The 24,648-nt window shown below is 16.3% G+C and overlaps 2 protein-coding genes across 2 annotated transcripts; both read left to right on the forward strand.

Annotated features, from left to right (window-relative positions):
- Nucleotides 1-327: 327 nt before the first annotated feature.
- LOC135121676 (ribosome quality control complex subunit NEMF-like) lies at nucleotides 328-10,743 on the forward strand. Its single transcript, XM_064045966.1, has 10 exons — nucleotides 328-373; nucleotides 459-567; nucleotides 4,090-4,170; nucleotides 6,577-6,650; nucleotides 7,888-7,952; nucleotides 8,865-8,940; nucleotides 9,894-9,956; nucleotides 10,416-10,527; nucleotides 10,583-10,624; nucleotides 10,697-10,743. Exons 3-10 carry the CDS (start codon nucleotides 4,125-4,127, stop codon nucleotides 10,741-10,743), a joined length of 525 nt encoding a protein of 174 aa, XP_063902036.1. The 5' UTR covers nucleotides 328-373; nucleotides 459-567; nucleotides 4,090-4,124.
- Nucleotides 10,744-10,942: 199 nt separating this feature from the next.
- Nucleotides 10,943-23,047, forward strand: LOC135121677 (ribosome quality control complex subunit NEMF-like). Its single transcript, XM_064045967.1, has 17 exons — nucleotides 10,943-11,034; nucleotides 11,197-11,251; nucleotides 11,307-11,414; nucleotides 11,520-11,618; nucleotides 11,822-11,915; nucleotides 12,127-12,231; nucleotides 12,429-12,477; nucleotides 12,561-12,651; nucleotides 14,615-14,684; nucleotides 16,202-16,278; nucleotides 16,329-16,794; nucleotides 16,865-17,038; nucleotides 17,113-17,225; nucleotides 17,290-17,397; nucleotides 18,263-18,361; nucleotides 22,841-22,894; nucleotides 22,964-23,047. Exons 1-17 carry the CDS (start codon nucleotides 10,943-10,945, stop codon nucleotides 23,045-23,047), a joined length of 1,938 nt encoding a protein of 645 aa, XP_063902037.1.
- The last annotated feature ends 1,601 nt before the right edge of the window (nucleotides 23,048-24,648 follow it).

Consider the following 24,648-nt stretch of genomic DNA (forward strand, 5'->3'; position numbering starts at 1 on the left):
CAAAGTTACTCATGTCATTGTTGAATTATACGCAAAGGTTTAACGAAATTTTTTCTTCCATTTTATTTTGTTTCTTTTTTTTGTTTATAATTATTATAAACTTTATTATTTTTAATTTAGGGGAATATAATTTTAACAGACGATCAATACGTTATCCTCGCTATTTTACGAACTCGAATTCTCTCCACCAAAGTTTCTGAAACTCCTAATCAAGGCTGAATAATTTATAATTATTACTATTCAAATTTTTTTTATAGTTGAGAATTTTGATTTTAAGATTTGCACTACACTTGTTTATTATTATAATAAAGTTTTTTTTTTAGATGAGAATTTTGATGTCAAGATTTGCGTTGGAGAAGTTTATCCTTTTGAGGTTTTTATTAGATTAAATTTTTTAGATTTAAAATTTTTAATTGTTTAAATATATATTTATCAGAAACTTTATTTATTTATATTAGACTGTTAAAGTGAATTTTGATATAATCACTGAAGAAAGTGTGCAATCTTTATTTAATTCTGATGAAGTTATTCAAAAAAGTTTGAAGAATTTTCTATCTTCACGTTTTGGTAGTTGAACAAACTTTATTTGAAATTTAACTTTTTAAAAATCGATTTAAAATACTATTACTTTATTATATTTTAAATAATTATTTTATATAAAATTGATTTTTCATTAATAATTAAAAATTTAATTTATTATATATAATACTATTAAATAGTGTTTACAGCTTTTGTATATCTTAATATTATAAATAATAAATATTTTATATTAAAAAAAATCAAATTTTTCTATATATTGTTTTTACTTCATATTTTTTTACGACTTTCGCTTTTGTGCGCAGATTTGTACTATTTTTTGCTTCTGTTCGTATTTAATTTTTTAAAAATTTTTATTATATATAATTTTTTTAATATCTATTTTTATTATTATTTTTTATAATAAAGATATTTTATTATGTTTTTAGTTATTTTAATTTAATATTTAATATTTTGAAACTGAAATTCTTCTAATATGGAATTTTTAAGTATATTTTGTTCTACTTGTTTCTAATTATATATATAACTTTTTGAGAAATTAATTTTTAAAATTTTATACACCTTACATCTTGTAATGTTGTAATTTTTTTTAATTTCAAAGTTATTTTTAATTTTTTCTTTTATGTTTATTTATATTTATATTATTTTTTCTTATATATTAATACGTAGAAGGTCAATTTGATAAGTTTTGACACTACATAAAACCTAGATCTTAAAAGAAATTTGCAGATTTTGTTAATTTTATTTTTTTAATTTTCTTTTTATGATTTAAGTTAAAAAGTAGAATTTAACAAAATAAAAGTATAAAAATAAGATAACTATTTTCGCATTGTAAAAAAGTTTTAAAAAAGCAAATATTTATAATATTATTAGTAAAAGTATTAATAATATGAATATAATCATACATGTGCATTTCTAATATTTATAAATTTACAACACCTTACGTAATATTTTCAAAGTTTTGTTTTGTTATATTTAAGAATAATAAAGAAACATGACTTTTTTTATATTATAAACTTTTATTAACCTAAAGCTTTTAAAGCATATACTAATACGCATTTTATTTTTATTTATAATGAATATATAATTTTATAAATGTACTCTAATGTTCGTATAATTTTAAAGTTTTGTTATATTTATAAATAGAAAATAAACTTGATTGTTTTTATTTAATAAACTTTTAATAAAATGATAAAATTCGCATTGTTTTTTTATATTTACTGAATATATTTTATATATAAACTTTTATTGTATAATATTAAATTAAAATTCTACATATAGACCAACTAATGTTTTACTTTTTTATCAATAAATACTGTTAATTTTGTTTTTTTATTAAAAGTTGATAAAGAATTTACAAAATTTTTGAGAAGCTAATATTTTTTTTATAAATATTAATTTTTGCTTTAAAAATTTTGTTTAAATATTTCTTTTATATAAAAAATTAGCTGTATATATATATATATTTTTATTTAACAATATTTTATAATAGATAAAGTTATTATAATAATTTTATATTTGTTTATTATTATTTTAAATTTTTTTTTAAAAATTAGCTAATAATTTTGATTATTATAAGAAAAATTTCACATTTTCAAAAATAATTATAAAATTTATTAAACTTTTTTTGGATAAGAAATATTAATTAGCGTAATATAAATAAATTTTATATACTATTTTTTCATATCAGCCTTTTGTTTTTAAGATTGTTTTAAAAATAACTTTCACACAAAAAAATAATTTATATTAATTTATAAATCTTTTAAAATAACTTTTTTAATATTATTTTTTGGTATTTTATATTTTATTTTATTATTATTATAAAAATTTTTTGAAAGATAATTATTATTATTTAATTTTATTAAAATAACTTTTTTTTGTTAATTTTTAAATTTTTTATTAAAATTTCTATTTTTTTTTAATTTTTATTATATTATCATTCTTTAGCATAATATATTATATTAAAAATTTAATAACAATTTTATTTTCTAGAAGTTTCTATAATATCACTTGTTTAAAGTTTTTATAATTTTTAAAAAATTTGTAATTATAAACAAATTAATATTATACATTTCTATTAATTTAGTTTTTACAAGTTTTTTATTATATTTATTATATTATAATTTTTAAGCGTCATAAATATATTTATATTAAAAATTCATAAATATTTTACCTTTTCATTAAATCTTAATTATACTTTTAATTTATTTTTGTATATTATAATTTTATATTTATATTATTCATAATTAATTATTTTTTATTATTATTATTTATTATATATTTATAATATTTTTTATAATATAATTAATATATAAATATTTACATTAAGTTTTTGCTTTATTTAAAATTTATACATTAATTTTTTAAGAAACTTATATTACTTTTAAAACTTTTTTTTAATAACTTTTTGTTTATTTTTAGTAAATTATTTTATTTAATAGCTGATAAATTTAATAATTTTTTTACTTTTATTTATTATATTTAAAATAAATAGTGCAATTCTATAAAACTTTTTTTACGTGCTGTTATATATTTTATTATATTTGATTTTTATTACATTTTTATGTATAACATTATTTCTTTGTTTTATTATTTATAATTATTATGTTTATTTTTTTTATTTACTTTTTTATATATATTTATATAACCCGTTCATCTTTTTTTATTAATTATAAATTTTTTTGTATACTTTATTATGTATTATAAATTTGTATTTTTTCATATAATATAATTTATTTTTATATATTTATGTATTATTTTATATTAATATTTATATAATAAAATACTTGTTTATTTTTTTGATTACCACTAATTTATTTTAAGTATTTTTCTTTTTGTATTTAAAATTTTTTAAAAGTTTTAAATTTGTAATAAAATTATAATTAATATAATTTTTAAAATATTTATAAATTTTTTTTTAAATGTATATATTTACTTTTATATTATTCATATTATTTATTTTCTTAAAAAAAGTATTTAGAATTGTAGATTTATTTGTTTATTGTGATTTATTATAAAAAGTATTATAATTGTAATTTACTTTTTATTCTTTTTATTATTTTCTTTTTGTTATAATAAAAAAAAAAAAAGTATTAGAATTGTATATTGTTACTTGAATATTATATATATATATTTTATATATATCTAGTACCCTTTTCATGTTAATTTTATATTATTTACGTATTATTTTTTCATTTTCTATTATTATTTACATTTTAGAAATCTTTTATTTTTATTTAATATTTTTTTATATACTTTTATATGTATCAGTGTATTTTTACTTTTACTATATTAATTATTTTTATATATTTTATAAGATTTTTTTATTATTTTCTTTTTTATTAGAAAATATTTATATTTATTTATTTATATGCTTTTATATATATAACACTTTTCATTTTACTTTTTGATAATTTTATTATTTTTTATTTTTTATTACTTTTATAAATTTTATATCAATAGAAATATTATATAATTATCTATATATGTTTTTCTTTTTTTTTTTTTATAATTTATATATAATTTATATCTTATTATATTAATTATTCAAAGAATACGGACCTTCCTTGATTGAGCATTCTTTGCTAATGAAGACCTGCCTAAGTCCTCAGAAGAGCGTTTCTTCTATTTGTTGTGAGTTTTACCTTTTTATTTTATAAAGAAAATATTAATATTTTAAATGTAATCAGTAAAAGTTTTTTTTTATTAAATTTTATATTTTTTTTGTAATATAATTGAATATATATTTACTTTTTTTATTAAATAACTTTTTACTTTTTTATTCCGATTTATAAAATTTACTTTTATATATAATTTATACCAAAATTATAAGTATTCAGTAAACTTTTTTGTTATATAAATTTTCTAAGAATTATTAAAATGTATTTAATTATATTTTTTTTGTTGGAATAATTTATTATATTTACTTTTTTTTGTCAAATAATTTTTAACTTTTTTTTACTCCGAGTTATAAAGTTTACTTTTGATTTTATAAGAAATATAAAAACTCTTCGGTTATAATATTAATAAATTTTATATATATTTTAACTATGTGAAAATATTTACTTTTTATTAAATAGCTTCAAACTTTTTTATATCAATATTTATATTTACTTTTTTTTATATAAAAAAATTATATAAATGCTAATAAAATAATTTTTTTTGTATAATTTAATATATTTACTTATATTATTTAATTAACTTTTAAATTTTTACTTCAATCAAATGTTTATTTTTTTATATATTTATATCAGAATTATTAGAAAAGTGTTTTTTTTAATTATATATCTATTTTATTAGAAAAAAATAAATTATTTACTTTATTTCGTTAACTTTTTGTAAAAAAGTTTTTATTTTAGTAATTATTAAGTAATAATTTTGTTGTAACAAACTTTAATATTTCCTAAAGGTTATAAGAATTACTTAAATTGTATATTACTCAATTTTTTTTTTATACAGTTTATATTATTTTAATATATTTTTATAATTTTTATATAAACATTATAAGGATTATTAAAGTATTGCTTCTCTGTAAACTATTTTTTTATTTTTTTTAAATTTTTATATTTTTATTACAAAAATAAAATAAAAAGTATAAAGTTTAATAATAAAAGTTGCGTTTTTTAGTTCCGATATACAATTTTTTTGAAACTTAAAGTTTATGTATATTTTCAAAACTTTTTATTATTTTTAAAAAAAGATATATCTCGTAAATATTTATAAGTTTTTATTTTTTATTATATATATAAATTATATACAAATCGTAATACTTTTATAAAATTTTATGATTACTTTTATATATTCACTAACTTTTCGTTATTTTTTATTTTTAAAATAAACTTTTGGACTTCAGGATTATTTATGAAGCAACTTTTCAAAAGTTTATTTTATTATTATGCATTTGATAAATTTTACTTTAAAACTTTTGATATTTATTAAAAAAGTTTTTATATATATTAGTTACTATTATATTTATATTTATTATCTTTCGTTTAACGTTAACTTTTTTTTTATAAGCATTTTTATGAAAGCTTTTTCTTATAACTTCTTTTATATTGTTTAAGTTTTCTTTTTATAAATGATTTTTTTCTTCTTAAATTTATTCTATTAATAATATTTTTAAATACACTTTATTATTTTCTTTACATCCTTTATATTTTTATATATTATTTTTCGTTAACTTTAACTTTTCTATGTAAGCATATTTAGAAAAGTTTTTTTTAAAACACAAGTTATATTTGAAATTATTGTATTAATAAGTTTATTATATATAATTTTTATTACTTTCTAAATATCTTTCATATTTTATTATTATTTTTAATAAAAAGTTTTATGAAGATAAAATAAATTGTTCAGATAATTTCTTATTATCTTTATTTTCTGTAATATAATTTTATTAAATTTATTATTTTCTTTTTTTTCTAATAAAATTTATTAAAAATAAGTTTAATTTTTTTATTATTATAATTTATATATAATATAAATTTTACTTTTTATAAAAGTGTTTACATAATTTCTTTTTATCAATTTTTTAATAAATATTTCTTTTACTTTTTATAATATAACTTACAATTTGTTATTTTATTTTCGTTAATATATAATTTGCCTGCTAATATAAGTTTCTTTTTTTATTTTTATAACTATTGAAAGTTTTCTTATATGTTATTATTTTTTATAAATTTGTGTGAAGTTTTTGAATTTTATAAAAGTAACTTTAATAATTAAAAGTTTATATTTATTATTTATCGTTTAAAATTTTTATTATAAATTTCATTATACATCTATAAGAAGTTTTCTTGATAGTGACTTTAATTAGTAAAATATATATATTTATTATATCGTTTCATATTTTTATAATGATTTTTGTTATATTTTTAAGAAGTACTTGAAAGTAACTTTTATAAATGAAAGGTTATATTTTCTTTATTGTTTGATGATAATAATATTTTTATATTTTTTACGGAGTTTTTGAACATAACTTTTAAAAGTCAAAGTATATATTTATTACTTTTAAGCTTTTTTATTTTTTTTTTATAAAAGCCTCGCGCGACTATAAAAATATTCTCGACGCTTTGAACTTTGCAAGAGAAGTTATATATAATACTTCTTTCAAGGTTTTTAGTTCTTATAAAAGTTTATATGTTATTGTTATTGCATATAAAATAATATTTATAAGGCTTTATTAAATAAAAAAGTTTTACAAAAATTATATTAGTAGATGAAAAAATATTTAATAAAATTTACTTTTTGTAAAACTTTTAAAAATAGAGAAAAGTGGAGAATTGTTTAATATATATAAAAAATTATTTTACTACAAAAAAGTTAATAAAGTTTTCTAGTAAATAATTTTATATAATTAAAAACAATTTATAAATAAAATTTTACTAAGTTTCTTTAATAAAATTAATTAAAAAAGTATTTATAAAAATTTACTAAAAAATATTTTAAATAGTTTACAATAATAAATATTATTAATATTATTATAAACTAGAATTATATTCAATGATGTAATAATCTTTTATAAATTATTATTATTAATTATTAAATACTAAGATATAATAAATTAAAAGTAAAAGTAAAAGTGAAAACAAAAATAATTATATATAAAAATTAAAACAATATAATAAATAAAAATAGTTTTAGAGTAAAATAAGTCGTAATAAGTATTTAATAAATTAAAATATTTTAAAATTATTAATTGAAATGTTGAAAAATTTTGTTACAAAGTAAAAATTAAGTAATAAATTTTTTTATAATAATATTTATAAATTTATAAGTAATAAAACAATAAGTTAAAATTCTTATAAAGGAAAAATCAGATAATAAAATATCATAAAATAATATTAAATATTAAATTATGAATAATTATAATAAATAAAAACATTAAATCTGTATTATTAATTATTTATAGAAAATAATAATAAAGTAATTGCACAGTAAAATAAATACAAACAAAATAATATAAAATATATATTGAATAAAAGCAAATAATAATAATTAATGAAAAAAAATGTTATAAATTTTTTTTTTAATAATTCCGCATAATAATATATAAAATAAGTTGTAAAGTAAAAGGAAAATAAAAAATATTTATAAATAATATCAGAAAAAAATAAAATAATAAGAATAAATATAATCGTTACGTATGAATAAATAATAAGTAAATTTATAAGTAAAAATTATATATAATAAAGTAATAAAAAAATATAAAAAAATAAAGTAAAGTAAATGTTTTTTGAAAGTAAAACTACAAAAAGAAAATATTTATAAAGTTTTTGTAGAAGTTTATACAGAAAAACAATTAATAACTTATATAAATATTATGAATATACTTTTTATTATTATTTTTAGGGCTTCATAATACAAAAGAAAGAAGGGCGAACTGATGTTGAGGGCAGAACTTCAATATTTTTTGTGTATTATATAAAAATATTCTATAAAAAATTAATATATATTTGCTTTGTTGAGAATTTAAGTGGACCAATTTGCTTATTTATAAAAATTAATTTTTCTGTCATATAAAATTAGTATGTAACCCGTCAAGACTAACCCGTTAGTTTTTTTATTTTTTTTTTTCCTTTAATGAAATAATGAATTTATAATAAATTTTTAAAATATTCATAAACTAAAAATAAATTAAAAAATATAAAAAGTTTATATAATTTTTATCAGATTTAAGAAAATGAAAATAAACAATTTATAAATTTCCACTAGAAAAAACTTGTGCAGTAAAGTTTTCAATTATTTTATTAATATCAAATTTTTATAAAAAAAAGTTTTTAGAAAATATTATTGTTTGATATTTTATAATTATTAAGATTGGCTTAAATAATTACTTTAAAATTAATTTTATTGGTAGAGACAGACGGTAGGAATTTTTATTTATTTTTATATTTTTGTTGTACTTGATTGATCACGACAGTTATAAAAGTTTTTTAAAATTATTATTATTATCACCATTATATTATTATTATATTTATAATTGTTATTATTTCTTATTTATTACTTATATTTATAAGACTTTCTCTAGTTTTATTACGTTTAACTGAATAATTATTTTTGTATTATATTTATTATTATAATTTTTTTATTATATATTTTAAAAAGTTTTCTTTAGTTTCGATCAACTAATAAATTATAATTATTTATTATCATTATTACTACTATTATATTATCATTATTTATATTATTTTTTATTTATTTATTACATATAAAAGTTTTTTTTGGTTTTGTTAAGTTTTACCATTAAGTTACGATTATATTTTTTTATTATTATTATTTTATTATCGCTATTGTTGTATGTTATTTACTATTACTATAATCATTAGTAACGAAGAGTATCATCCTCTTCTTTTCAAGCAACACGAGACTTTACCTTATAAAGAGTTTGATACTTTTAATCTGGTTTTATTTTATTTATTTACTTTTTTATTACTCTTTTATAATTATTGTTATCATATAATTTATTAAAAAATATTTATTGATAAATAAAGTTATAAAACATTCATATTCTTATCGATAATAAGCAAAATAAATATTCAAAATGTTAATAATATAATTATAAATTTAATAATAATAAATATATAACTGTTTATCACTGTAAAGAAAATATATATAATATTTAATAATCACAATAAATTTAAGAATATTAAGTATAAATATGAATTACCCTAAAAAAATTTTAAAAGAAAATAAAAATAATTATTAAAAAATATATAAAGTGAATATAAAATATTAATAATAATATATTATAATAATTATGATTAGTTTAATAATAAAAAAATCAAAAGTATATATAAAGAAATTAAAAAACATTAACAAAAAATAATAATAAATATAATTATGAATTATTGTGGAAAATTAGTAAAAATTTAATGATTGTTTGAGAATATAAAAATTAAAGTTAAAAAATATTGATATTATAATAATAATTTTAAGAATACTAAATATAATTAGGAATTATTGTAGAACTTAAATGAAATTTAATAATTTTTTAAAAATATTTATACTAAATATAAAAATTTTTAATAAAATTATAATAATAATAAATATAATTATGGTTATTACCAAACAATGTAATATAGAACACATTTATAGTATAATATATTAAAAAAAAAATTTTATAATTTAAAAAAATATTTTTATTTTTTACTATGTTATAATTGTTTGAAAATTTACGTAATGAATACATTGTATTAATAATAAATATAATAATAATATTAACTATAATTTATATATTACTGTAAAAATAAAAATAATGTAAATATACAAAATGAATATGGAATATATTACTAATAATTATTATAATAATAGTAGTGGTAGTAGTATATGTTAATATAAATATTATTTTTTTACAGGCCGTTGACGAATTTTATTCAAATTTAGAAGCTCAACGAATCGATATTATTGCACTTCAGCATGTAATAATAAATAGTTTTTGTAGAGAATTATAACTTATATATATATATATTTGTTTTTACTTATTGCGTATTAACTTTTTTAATTAGTAAAACTTTATATTTTAGTGTATTTTTTCTATATAATAAACTTTTTTTTACTGATAATAAATAGTATTTAAAGCTTTTTTTAGAAAAATATAAATTTTATTTTTTATGCAATATTTTTATGATACTTAAAACTTTTTTGTTTTTAAAATATTGTATATAATAAACTTTTTTATACTTTAAAAAAAATTTTTTCAAGTTTTTTTCTAGATATAAAACCTTTATATTTCTTTTGTATATATTTTTTAAGCAAAAATTTATTTTCCTTTTTGGTATATTTTTTATATATTATTTAGTGCTTTTTATGAATTTTTTTTAGAGTTGTATATTAGTATAGTAAAACTTTTTTATTATGTTATAAAGTTTTGTTTTTAGGAAAAACAGGCGCTTAAAAAATTAGAAAATTTACGCATCGACCATGAAAAGCGGCTTTCTGGTTTGGCATCCGAACAGCTCAACGATATACGCTGCGCTCAACTTATTGAAGGTTGCCCATTTAATCAATTTCCTACCCTTTTGTGACCTCTGCTTTCCCTAAATAGCTAATTTGGAACTGGTTGACCGCGCGATTGCTGCTGTTCTTGGTACTATTTTTTATATAATGGAGCTTTTGTGAACTTTTTTCACAATTTTTTTTTTAACTTTAAAAAAAAAAGAACTGCTAGCTTCTCAGTTTTCATGGGACCAAATACATGTAAGTTAGCTCTCTTTATCTCTCGCTAGCAGTAAATAATTATAGTAATATATTCGTACTAATAAATTAGCACTTTTCTATTTTCTAATATACAAACTTTTTAAAAATAAATAAAATATAAGTAATATAGTATATTTTTTTTAAACTTTTTTTTTATATTTTATAATTTTTTTATACTATTATCTATATATTACTAATTTGGTAGGACATGCTAGAGGATGCAAAATCGAAAGGCGATGACCTCGCAGAAGTCGTGCATTCTCTTAATTTAGAAAATAATGCAATAGTGCTTCTGCTATCGTATTATTAATATTATTATCATTATTATTATTATTATTATTATTATTATTATTATTATTATTATTATTATTATTATTATTATTATTATTATTATTATTATTATTATTATTATTATTATTATTATTATTATTATTATTATTATTATTATTATTATTATTAAAGAGATTCTCTGAACAGCGAAAACGCAGAAAACTTATTCAAACCTGAAAAGTTTAAGGTTTATATGTATATTTATTATACATGTTATTATAATAACTTTTTATATAAAAAAGGTGGAAGTTTCTCTTGAACAAAATGCTTATAGGAATGCACGTGCATATTATAATAAAAAGAAAAATGCACAGAAAAAATATGAAAAAACGATGAATACTAGTGAAAAGGTTTTTATATTTATTATTATTATCATCATTATCGTTATTCCTTATTATTTATCATTTTGTAGTATTACTTATTATAACTAATATTTGCTATTTGCAATTCTGAAGGCTTTTAAGTCCGTTGAAAAAGCCACGAAAAGAGAACTTAAAGAAGTCGAGAAGCACGTAACTATACGAAAGCAAAGAAAAGTTTTTTGGTTTGAAAAGGTTTTTCATACTTTTGTATGGAATATTTATAATTATTTTTACATGGATATATATGCTAACATATTATTAGTTATTAAATAATTATGTTTATTATTATAATGTAAAAATATATATTCATTTATTATTTTTTATTTAATATTTGTTTTATTATCATTACTTATATTTAGTAACTTTATTTAATTATTAATATCATATAAATATAGTTCTTATGGTTCATTACTTCCGAGAATTATTTAGTGATTGCAGGAAATAATGCACAGCAAAATGAAATCATCGTTAAGAAATACATGAAAAAGGGTTTTTTCCATTCTATTTACTGAATAAAAAATAACCAATGAGAGGCCTGTTTTTGACATTAAATTATAGACCAATAGGATTATATAATTCTTCACTTTATTATGTTGACCAAAAATAATTATTAGCGTTATAATTATTGACGTTGATAAAATTTATTAATTTTACTTTTTTTTCCTAAAGGAATTTTATTATTTTATTTGTTGTTTTTAAGGCGATATATACGTCCATGCTGATATTCACGGTGCGGCCACATGCATTATTAAAAATAACAGTTCGCATATGGAAATCCCCGCCAAGTCTATTAATGAGGCTGGCAGTTCGTGATTATTATTATTATTATTATTATTATTATTATTATTATTATTATTATTATTATTATTATTATTATTATTATTATTATTATTATTATTATTATTATTATTATTATTATTATTATTATCATTATTATTATTATTATCATTATTATTATTATTATTATTATTATTATTATTATTATTATTATTATTAATTTAGCGTTTTCTATTTGTCATAGTTCCGCTTGGGAGGCCAAAATTGTTATCGGGTAAATTTACTTTAAATATAATTTATATAATTAAGTTATTATTCTTAATATTATTATTATATTATAATATTATATAACTTTAGCGCTTACTATGTAAAACCGGAACAAGTTTCTAAAACGGCTCCAACAGGGGAATATTTGCCCACCGGAAGTTTTATGATTAGAGGAAGAAAAGTATTATTATTATTATTATTATTATTATTATTATTATTATTATTATTATTATTATTATTATTATTATTATTATTATTATTATTATTATTATTATTATTATTATTATTATTATTATTATTATTATTATTATTATTATTATTATTATTATTATTATTATTATTATTATTATTATTATTATTATTATTATTATTATTATTATTATTATTATTATTATTATTATTATTATTATTATTATTATTATTATTATTATTATTATTATTATTATTATTATTATTATTATTATTATTATTATTATTATTATTATTATTATTATTATTATTATTATTATTATTATTATTATTATTATTATTATTATTATTATTATTATTATTATTATTATTATTATTATTATTATTATTATTATTATTATTATTATTATTATTATTATTATTATTATTATTACTGTTATTATTGTTATTGTTACTATTATTATTATTATTATTATTATTATTATTATTATTATTATTATTATTACTGTTATTATTGTTATTGTTACTATTATTTTTTTATTTTTGTTATATATTATAATTATTATTATTTTTTAATAATTATATTGGTATACTTTTATGGTTATATTAATTTATAATATTTTTACTATTAATTTTTTATTTCTTTTCTTATCATTAGTGTATCATTATTTTTATTGTTTCATTCTAATTATTATTTCTCTTATTTCTTTTATATATTATTATAATAAATTATTATTTTCTATAATTATTATATCACTATTTTTTATATCATTGTTATTACTATTAATTTTTATATTTTTCTTGTTAGCTTATTACTTTCTCTAAAATTTTTGTAATAATAATATATGAATTTTTTCTTATTATTAGTTTATAATATTATTATCACTAATATTTTTATAAATTTATTAATTTTTGGTTTATTTATATTTTTATTATTATTGCTATTAACTGTTATATTTTTTTAAGAACTTTATTCTACATTTTTAACTTTTTTCTATTAATTCTATTTACTTTCTTATAATTAGGTTTTCATTTCTATTATTGTCGTTATCATTTTTTTATTTATTTAAATTATTAATTTTTTAAAAAAGATATGCAATATTAATTTTATGTTTATATTTTTTATTATTATAATTATATTAATGACATTACTATTTCTATCATTTTTATTAACCTTTATTACTAGTTTATACTATTATTTTTGTCGTTACTATTATTATATATTTTTATGTTATTTTTATTTTTAAAATAATGCATTAGTAGTATTATAATAATATGTATTTTCTTCTATTAATTTATTAATGAACTGTATTATAATTTAGTTTTGATATTCGTTTATTATTATTATTATTGTACTCTTAACATATATTTTAGTACATATTATTACTATTATTTAGTACGTTTCTAATATTTATAGAAAATTTTCCCACTTTTAAATATATTATTATTTATTTTCTTAATAGTTTAGTATTATTTTTATTATATGTTTTTATAATTTATTATGTTTATAATATTTATAGAACTTTTTCTATTTATTTTCTTGTTAGTTTATTATTGTTGTTGTACTGTTATTATTAAATATATTATTATTATTACTACTATTGTATATTTCGTTTATAATATTTATAAAAATTTCTGTTTATTTTCTTATTAGTTTATCAATACTTTCATTGTTGCTATTATCTTTTTATTCTTATATATTTTTTGACTATTTGATAATAATATTATATTTTATTAATGTTATATATTTTCTTATTATTATTTAATATGTTTTCTATAGTATTTGTAGGGCTTCGTGACTCTTTTTCTTATTATATCATTATTTTTTTTCTTATTATTAGTTTTTCATTATTACTGTTACTATTTTTATATAATTTTCAATTCTTAATTTATTATTATACATTACTATGTTACTTTTATCATTTATGTTTATTATTATTTCTTATTATTTATAGAACTTTCTTCCACCCTCTCAACTTATTATGGGCTTTGGCTTTCTTTTTAGGCTCGATGAAACTTCTGTAGGTTTGCGCCTTTTATATAAACTTCTTATTTTTCTTAAACTTTTATTATTATTTATATAATAAAAAAAAATGTCCAATTTATTATTTTAATTTAAGCTTTCTTCATAACCTTTTTACTTTTTTACTGTTATTTTGTTCGTTTAATATTTCTTATTAGTTTATATAATAATAAAAATAATAAACGCTTTTGTTATTATATTTTTTATTTATCTTTTATTATAATATTTATTATTTATATATATAATTTTGCTTTATTATGATATTATTTATATATAATTTTATTATATATAAAAATTAATAGTTTTTAATAATTTATTTTGGTATAAAAGTTTAGTAATTTTATAGAATTTTATTATTAAATTCAAAAAAACGAGTTAGCAAAAATATTAGCTTTTAGTTGGGTTAATAGTCAATAGTTTGGCGAAATAACCAACGAATTTAACAAAATGAAACTAAAGTAAACTAATATATGACCCTCGTGCTGATGGGTAATAGTGTATGCTGCTGTGTATCTAACAGGATATGCAGGATTATGCTCTGTTACTAATAGCATTGTTTACTGGGATTTATTTATATATTTTTAAAACCTTGTTTTGTTTTTATATTTATATATAAATAACTTTTTATCTATAACTATTCTCATTATATTATATTTATAAACATCCTAATTATCAAATTATATTTTATTTATATATATTATAATAATTTTTTTAATTAAATTCTTTATTACCAAATTCTTATTATTAAAAAATTTAAAATATTATAACGTTTCTCACTATTATCTTTATCATTATTTATAATATTTTTTATTCAAATCATGAAATTTTTTATTCATTAGTTTGCTTTTATAAATATTACTAGTAGTTCCTCGTTTTTTATATTTTATTGTTATTAATATATTAGAAAGTATATAAAAAAATTATTATATATAGTTATGTAGTTACTAAAAAATTATTATTATAATTTTTATTTCTTTTCTGTTATTTATTTATTATTAATTATATAATTTTCTAGTTACTAAAAAAATTCATTATTATTTTTTTTATAAAAATAAATTTTTTTATTATATTTATTTTATCTTTTTCTATTATTTATTATTATTAATTATGCAATCGTAAAAATTATAATAATATATTTTTTTGTTTGCTTATTATAATTGTTCATTATATAATTTTTTAGTGGAATTTTATTTATCACTTGTACTTAAAAAAAATATTTTTACATTTATTATTTTATTGTGTAGCTAAATAAAAAAATATATAATTTTCTTTTTATAGTATACAATTTATTTTTATTTATATTTATTATTCTGTTTATTTTTTATTATTATATATTTTAATTATTTTATTTTTTTATTATAAATATTTGCTTTATTTATTAACTAAATAATAATAAATAAACCTGATTGTTTAATTTATTTTATTTTTTTTAATAAATAATTATTTTCTGTTTAATTTATACTATTTCATTTTATATTAATAAATATTTTTTTTACTTAATACTAATATGTTTCCATAGCAAACCACGCGAATGAAAGAAAATCTCTTCAATATACCGATAACGATGACTCTAAAGAATATGCTTTTACCATAAAAGTTTAATAATGTTTTATTATAATAATAATAATGATAATAATATGTGAAAGGATTACGAAGAACGAAGTCATAGAAAACAAAAAAATACTAATGAAAAAAATAACCAATCGGACGCCAAAGAGTTGGAATGCGACACTTTTTTGAGCAGCTCGGAAAGCCACGAGGAAGACGACACTATTTTTCCAGACACAAAAGTCGTAACGGTTGGCTTTGGCCTGTACGGCCCACCTGATTCTGTCGCTAAAAGTGATGAAGTTGTTTCGAATGCGAATGAAAACGTTCGAGCGAAGCGTTATATGTCTGCTAAAGAAAGGAAGGACTTAAGAAAAAGTTCTTGCAAATCTCAAAATAGAGAAAATAATATAAATACTAATAATAATGAAAATAATAATAAGCTCGAAGTAGTTCGGCCATATGTTAGAGGGAAAAACAAAAAACTCAAGAAAATTAAAGAAAAGTACCGCGATCAAGACGAGGAAGATAAAAGACGAGCATTGGCCGCCTTAAAGCCGGATGGTACGATCTATAAAAATTGATTACAAAGAAAGGTCGCCTACTTACCTTATTTTTTGTTGGGTTATGGAAGGAGCCAGAAAAATAAAGAAAAAATCTGCCAATAAAAAAGCTGGACAGAAAAATAGTGATAAAATTTCAGCGCTGGAAAGACAATCAGAAGCGGGAAAAAGGACTTTTTTAAAGCTCGTAGGAGAAACCACTAGCAACCTACCAGCTACTGAAATGCTCCCAGAAATACAGAAAAGTTACTTAATTGCGCTCATTTCTCTATTTTAAGGCCAATTTTAAATTTTTCTATAATAATTACGATCTGATTAGCTCGCGAAGAAATATTACAAACGCGTCAAGAAAGAAAGCAGAAACAGAAAAAAGATGAAGAAGAACTTGAAATATTAAAAAAGGAAGAAAATATAGTTGACGAGGAAGAAAAGGTCTCATTATTATTTTTAATAAAAAAAGGGCTCTAACGCTGTTAAAATGTGCGCGTTCTGATAGGCAAATCTAGACGCGTTAGACCAGCTCACTGGAATCCCCCGCACCAATGATGTTCTTTTATTTGCTCTTCCCTTCTGCGCTCCGTATTCCGTTATGCTGAATTTCAAAGTAAAAATATACTACAAACTTATACTTATAACCTTTATCTATATACTTTTTTTCATTACTAAAAAAAAAATTTATGATCAAGGTAAACAATAGAGTTAAAGTTTTACTTACTATTTTTTTATGTAAAAAGTAATATTATTAGTTCAGTATTATATTAATGACTTTTTTACTTTTTCTCGTATAAATTAAAATTATATTAATACTACTTTTATAAAAAAAAAGCTCATTATTTTTACTATTAAAGTTTTTTTTATATATCACTAAAATTTTAAAGATCGCAAATAGTATTTTACTTTTCTTAATAGTTATTAACTTTATTTTTATTTAAATATAAAAACTATAGATCTAATGAAATTGGATAAATAAATAAATTTATAAATTTATATTTTTTTAATGTCTTCTTATATACTAAAAGTTTAAAGTTGAGGGAAGCAAAAATAATATAAATGTTTTAATTTATATTATTAATATTAATATAAAAAAGTAAAGCAGTAATAATTATACTTTTTCTAAAGAGTATTATAAAAAAAGTTTTACTTTTTTTTTATAAGTATTATTTACATTTTTATATATTATTAAAAGTTTAAAGTGAAAGCAATTTAAAATAATATAAACGTTGTATTATAAATATTATTATATAAACTAAAGAAATAATTAATTTTTTCTTAAAAATTATTGTTATGAAAAACGTTTTTCTTTTTTTTATTATTACTTTATCATTATATTACTAAAAGGTAAAAGTAAAAGCAAAGAGAAATATGATAAGTTTAATAATATTACATAAGATTCTTAGAATAAATTTACTTCATATGCACATTAATAATATTTAAAAGTTAAACTTAATAAGATTGTATTTTGAATAAAGTATAAAGTCAAATTAACGCCCGGAAATTCTCGTAAAGGCGCTGCTGCTAAACTTGCGAAGGAACTTTTTTTGAAAAATTCAGATTCTGCTGTTGAAAAAGTGCGTTTTATTTTTATTACACTTTATAAAAGTTTTAATTGGCTTTTTTTTTATTAAATTATGTTTAATAAAAAATAAATCTGATTGGCTACTTATATTGAAGGTGTAAATTAATGATTTTTAGAAAATTTAATTTTTCAATTTTATTAATTGATTTTTCGTTTTTTTGGTTTTTACTGTCAAAAAAGTGCGTATCACTTTTTAAATATATTTATGAAAGTTTTGATTGGCTATTTATTAGAAAATTATAATTGAATATTAGCTTTTTTAAAATAATTTTTCATCATTATAAATTAATTTTTGCTTTTTAGTTTTTTCCTTAACAAAAAGTGCATATTAATTTCAACAAAATTTATAAAAGTTTTTATTGCCTATTTTTTAAATATTATAATTGAATAATATCTTATTAAAAATATTTTTTATTAACTTCAATAAATTTGGCATTTTTTAGTTCTGCTTTTTAAAAGAGAGTATGTGTCAATTTTTTTTATATATTATAAAAGTTTTAATTGGCTATTTATTAGAAAATTATAACTAAATAGGAACTTTAAAAAATTCAATTTTTTATTTTTTTGACATTTTGCTTTTTATAAATTTTTCTGTAAAAAAAAGCGCATGTTAGTATATTTAAAATTTATAAAAGTTTTGATTGCCTATTTACTATAAAATTACTACAATGATAGATTTTAAAAGAAATTTCATTATATTAATAAATTAGGCCTTTATTTATAAATTCGTATGTTTAAAAAGTGCATATCAGTATTATTAAAATTTATTTATAAAAGAGTTTTGATAGGCCATATATGAGATAAACAAAAAGTTTAAAAATGATTGTCTAGTTTTAAAAGTTTTTAATAAAAAAATATATTAAAAAAATTTGGTTACTATAATTATTTATAGATTTGCTCCTTTTTCTAACTAATAAAAATTAATGGTTTATTCATTTATTAATTGACTATATCTTCATATGAAAATTGTAATACTTTATTGCTATTACTTTTTATATTATTTTATTATGAAAATAACTAGAAAAAAATAAATTTTTGTTTATTCAGTAATCGACTTCTTTATATAAAAATTTTCGTATTTTATTACTATTAAAATTATTTTTGTATAGTTATAGTTATTATTATAGATATAATGAAATATGTATGCTTATAACATTAGTTACTGATTGGCTATACATTTTGGAAAATATATTATTGAAATAATTATTTCGTGGTTTTTCATATAAATTAGTGTTTTTGGTTTAAAAAATTGACTTTTTATTTTCTTTTGGTCGACTTTTATATAACTTGATTATTGGTATTTATATACTTTTATTATAAGTTTTGTAATAATGAAGGTTTTCTATAAAAAATATATAACTAACTTTTTTTGTCATCGTTATTGTTATTGATGTCCACTTATTATGAATATTTTATTTAGAAATAAAAATTTTTACTTCTTTTAGCTCTCATAATTGGCGTTTTTATAAAAATTATAATTTTAGCCATTTACAATTTTTTATTATTTTTTTATTATTGGCTGTTTGTAAAAATTATAATATATGTTAAATTAGTACTAATTGTTTACATACTATTTAATATTTATATTAATATTTTTTATAATATCATTTTATTGCTTTTTTTATATTAATGGTACATAATAAAGTTCATTAGAAAAATATTAATACTAATATATTTGCTATTATTATTTGATTTTTTATTAATATTATATTTAATATACTTTTTGTTGGCTGTTACTAATTTTTGTTGTACCTACGAAAAATATTCAAAAAAAATTATTTTTAAAATATTTCCTATTATTATGATATAAATATTTTGATCATTTTTTATGGTGCATATGAAATTTGTTTTTTTCCAAAGAAAATTAATTTTAATGATATTTCATCATTTTTTTAATAGTTAATTTTCTATAGAGCCCTTATTATTGGTTATTTATTAATGTATACAAAAAAAAATTTATAAAAATTAATTTTGATTACATTTACTACCGCCATTTTTTTTTCTTATTATTACTGTTTAATTGTACTAAAAAATAGTCTTAGTGTAAGAAAAATTTATTACTATTTTTTTATTTACTTTTAATTATTATTCCACATTTTTATAAAATTTTTATAATAGTTATATTTGCTGTCAATTTTATTTTTATATACAAATTTTTTATATCATTTTTATTGCCTATTTTTTAATTTTATTGTACGTATAATATCTTATAAAAAAAATTAATTCTGAATATATTTTCTTTTACGATTTTTTATTTACTAATTTATTAAAGGAAAACGATTAAATTTTTTTCTTTCGCTTTCATTATTTTGTAATAATTTTATATTTATTGGCTATATTTTTTTGTTGTACACATATTAATTCTTTTTAAAATTCCAATCATATTTACTATTATAATATTCATTCACTATTTTTTAGAATCATAAAATAAAATAGTACATATTTGTTTTACATTATTTTTTATCATAATTCATTTTTATTGGCCATTTTTTATTTTTATTGTACATATATAACTTTTTTTTTAAAAAATAATTAATTCCAGTTATATATACTTTTATAACCTATAATTTATTAAAAAATTAAAAAATAATAAAAGTAACTACTATTTTTATTTTAATTCATTTTATTGGCTATTTTCTATTATTGTACGTATAAAAAAATTAATTTTCCTTTTTTGTACTACTTTATTTGCTATTATAGTAATTCAAGTTTTTTTTATGAATAACATTATTGTTGCACAAGGAAATAATAATCTAATATATACTTTTGTTATGGTTTTCTTTCCTTTTTTTAATTATTTATAGTAAAATTATATTTTTTATTTTTATTGCTTATATAAAAATAATTAAATTTTTTAAGTAATAAAAATATATTTTATTTTTTATTTTATAAATTTGAATTTTTAAAAAAATTATATTAATTTTTTCATTTTTATATGTAAAATAAAATTATATTTTGAAATATCATTTGTCTCTCAATTAAATTTAGAATAAAACAATATAAATTAGTTGTTTTTTTCATTCTATTTTGTCTCCATTTATTTAATTTTTTAAAATATAATATAAATTTCTTCTAATTTTTATAATTATTAAAATTAAAAAAAAAAATTATTAAATTTATAAATATTAAAAATTAATTACTTATTAAATATATTCTGTTAAGTTATTATTTTTATAATAAATTTATCAAAACGTTTTTATCATTATTATTGTTAAATTTAGAAATTCTTTTATTTATAATATTTATAATTTAGTGTTTTTGCAAAAAGTTTAGCTAATTTTTTTAAATTTTTTAACGATAATCTTATAATTTAAATTCCTCAATAACTTTATTTAGCTAGCAAATAAAAGTTAACTTTATTATAGAATTAATAGTAAAAGATTTTTGAATTTATTATAAAATTTTAAACCCTAACATTTTTAATTACTTTTTTTATATTTACATTTTAATTTATAATTTTTGTTATTTATCCATAAATTTCATACTGGCCAATTAATACGTGTTATGGTACATATGCCTTTTTTATTGGCTATTAGTAGCTATGATTACAATTTTTTTTAATTAAAAATTTAAAAGATTTAAATTCTAGAAAATTCAAATATTTTTATTTAAATTGAAAATTTTATTGATTTTTATTTAGGAAAAAAATTTTCTTCGCATTTCCTTATTTGACACTTAAATACTTTATAAAAATTTTTTATGAATTATAAATTTATAAAAAGTAACACATTCATTTTTTTTTTTAATTCTTTTTGTAAACGTCCTTATAATTTTATACTTTATAATTAATTTTTTCTAATCAAAATTTTTTTATGATTTATTAATTTTATAAAAATTAAAAAGTTAAAGTTTTAAAAAAAAAATTATTTTTTTTTTAAAAAGTTAAAGTTCATAACATTTTTTTCTTTTATAAAGTTTTTTATAGTTATAAATTTCATAAAAAGTAATTAGTTAAACTTTTTAATTATTATTTTTATAAACGTCTTAAATTTTAAAAAGTTTATAATTATTATTTTCTTGTATAAATTTTTTTTATTAATTATAAAAAGAAGTTCAAAATTTTTAATAATTATTTTTATAAATGTCTCAATATTTAATAAAGTTTATAATTATTATTTTCTTTAATTTTTAAATTTTTTAAAGTTTGATGTTTAACATTTTATTATTTACTTTTTTTTCTATTTGAATTTTTATTTCTTTTTATAAAATTTTTATTAGTTTTGTGAAAATCTTAAGAACTTCCTAAAAGTTTTTTATTATTTATTATAAATTTTTTTTTCAAAGTTTAGAATTAACTATTTTTTTTATTTATTTTTTGTCGAACTTTCGTAAATTCAAATTTCTTTCTAAAAAACTTTCGAAAATTTTTGTAAAGTTTTCATAATTATTATTTTTTAATTTTTTTAGATGTTTTGAGTTTAAATTACAGGTTGGTATTTTTTCTCTTCAAATAATTTTTTATTATTTAAAGGATTTCATTAAAGCAGTAACTGATAACGAATTGGTTCAACAGATCCCTGGAAAAGTATATTTTATTATGCGAAATTTATTCGTTATTTTCTAATTTAACTTTAACCATTTTAAATTTTTTTAGGTTAAAGTTTCTGCAGCGCAAATTAGTAATCCGTCTTTGAAAAAGCAATTAAAGCAAAATAAGAAAGTTGAAATTTTATTATAAAACAATAAAAATAATTTTTTCATGAAATATTAACTAAATTTATTATTTACAAAGAATTTTTTAGTTTTTAAATAAAAAATAATGAAATCAATTAATTCTTAAAAAACTGTTACAAGGTTAGTTTTAATGTTTTCTATACTAATAATAATGAGTTTTTTATTTTTCTTTGAAATAGCAAGGGAAGTAAAATAGGAAATTCGTGACTATAATTAAACAATAAAATTTTTAAAAAATAAACTTAAATTTTCTAGCTCTTTTTAAAGAATTTTTATAATTAAAAATAAACTTGTTGGTCATGCAAAAAGTTAAACTAATATTTTTCGCACGCTTTCAACTTTTATTTAATAAAAGGGATTAAAGAAAAGTTATGAAACCTCATGTTATTTCTGAAAAATTTTTTTCATTACGAAGTAAACTTAAATTTATTTTTATCTATCACACTTTAACTAAAAACGATTTATAATTATAAAAGCTCTCGAAGCAAAATTGAAGTTAAACTTTTTTAAAAATTGAAAATAATTTAACTTCTTTTTCTAGTTTTCAACCTCTCAAATATTTTATTATAAGCAAAAAGCCTGCTAATTATTCAAAAATATCTGCGCAAATTGCTCGCTTTAAGTTTTAATTATAATATATAACATAAAGATCTTTTTTTAAAAATAAAATTGGCCAAGCCGAAAAAAACACCTGTATATGCTTGAATGTTTTAGATGAAATCTTTAAATAACAAAACTTTTTTATAAAGGCTCGTAAAAAAATTCCTCGATTTTTATTAGCAGAGAACCTAACCGTTTCATAACTTCGGAGAGCAGCGCATATATATTAGAATATGAAAACTAGATATCACTAGTCTATTTTATAGTCCCTACCTTTACCCCAAAGTCATTTGATTTTGGGGAATGTTCACGAACATCAAAGGTTGCTGGTTACTATGTTTACCACTTGTCGCCTAGGTTCAATTTAGTGAATTGGCAAAAAAAAACCATATCTACCTGAAGCCCCAGATTTCTGCCCGTTAAAGGGTTAAATTAGTTCCCGCTTTCTGAGGTTAAAGGAAAAAAAGGCTGTAAGTATATAAGGGGTTCAAAAAACCCCTCATACACATTTTCATTCTGCTCGCTAGTGAACTGCCGCTGAAATCCACTGAAGAAGCTCGAACGACAGGAAGGACTGAAAATTGGATACTTTTTTCACTAATCATCCATTAAGTTCTGTGTTCCTTTGGAATTGTTTTAGTAAGATTACATCGTACTTTTTTTAATTTTTATAAATCTTTTTATTATCTTTATTCCTTCATTTAAGTTTAAAAATATTACAAGCTACAAAAATACTTCTAAGAATGCATTCACACTGTCATGTATATAAAGTCAAGTTAAAATTAAACACACAAAACTTAATTCAGAATATTAATTTCAAAGGGAATAAGACGAACTTTCTTTTTAGATTTTTATTAGTTTTTTTTTTAACCTTAAATAACATAACGCGGCCTTCTTTTTATTTCCAAAAATACAATAAAGAAGAGGTGTGTACAAAATTTATAAGCAATGTAGAGTAAATTTTAGTGTAAAAATATTATTAAGTTAAAACTACTAGAATTAGAC

The sequence above is a fragment of the Zophobas morio genome, unplaced genomic scaffold (genome assembly GCF_036711695.1).
Source record: "Zophobas morio isolate AGI-343-1 ecotype UQ-CSIRO unplaced genomic scaffold, CSIRO_AGI_Zmor_V1 ptg000657l, whole genome shotgun sequence".
NCBI lineage: Eukaryota > Metazoa > Arthropoda > Insecta > Coleoptera > Tenebrionidae > Zophobas > Zophobas morio.

Coding starts and splice junctions, on each gene's coding strand:
- LOC135121676 (XM_064045966.1), top strand. CDS start 4,125: ATGAAGACCTGCCTAAGTCCTCAGAAGAGCGTTTCTTCTATTTGTT. Junction 9,957..10,415: donor ATATTATTGCACTTCAGCAT/GTAATAATAAAT, acceptor TTTTGTTTTTAG/GAAAAACAGGCGCTTAAAAA. Junction 10,625..10,696: donor CGCGATTGCTGCTGTTCTTG/GTACTATTTTTT, acceptor TAAAAAAAAAAG/AACTGCTAGCTTCTCAGTTT.
- LOC135121677 (XM_064045967.1), top strand. CDS start 10,943: ATGCTAGAGGATGCAAAATCGAAAGGCGATGACCTCGCAGAAGTCGTG. Junction 11,916..12,126: donor TAAGAAATACATGAAAAAGG/GTTTTTTCCATT, acceptor GTTGTTTTTAAG/GCGATATATACGTCCATGCT. Junction 17,226..17,289: donor TAGTTGACGAGGAAGAAAAG/GTCTCATTATTA, acceptor GCGTTCTGATAG/GCAAATCTAGACGCGTTAGA.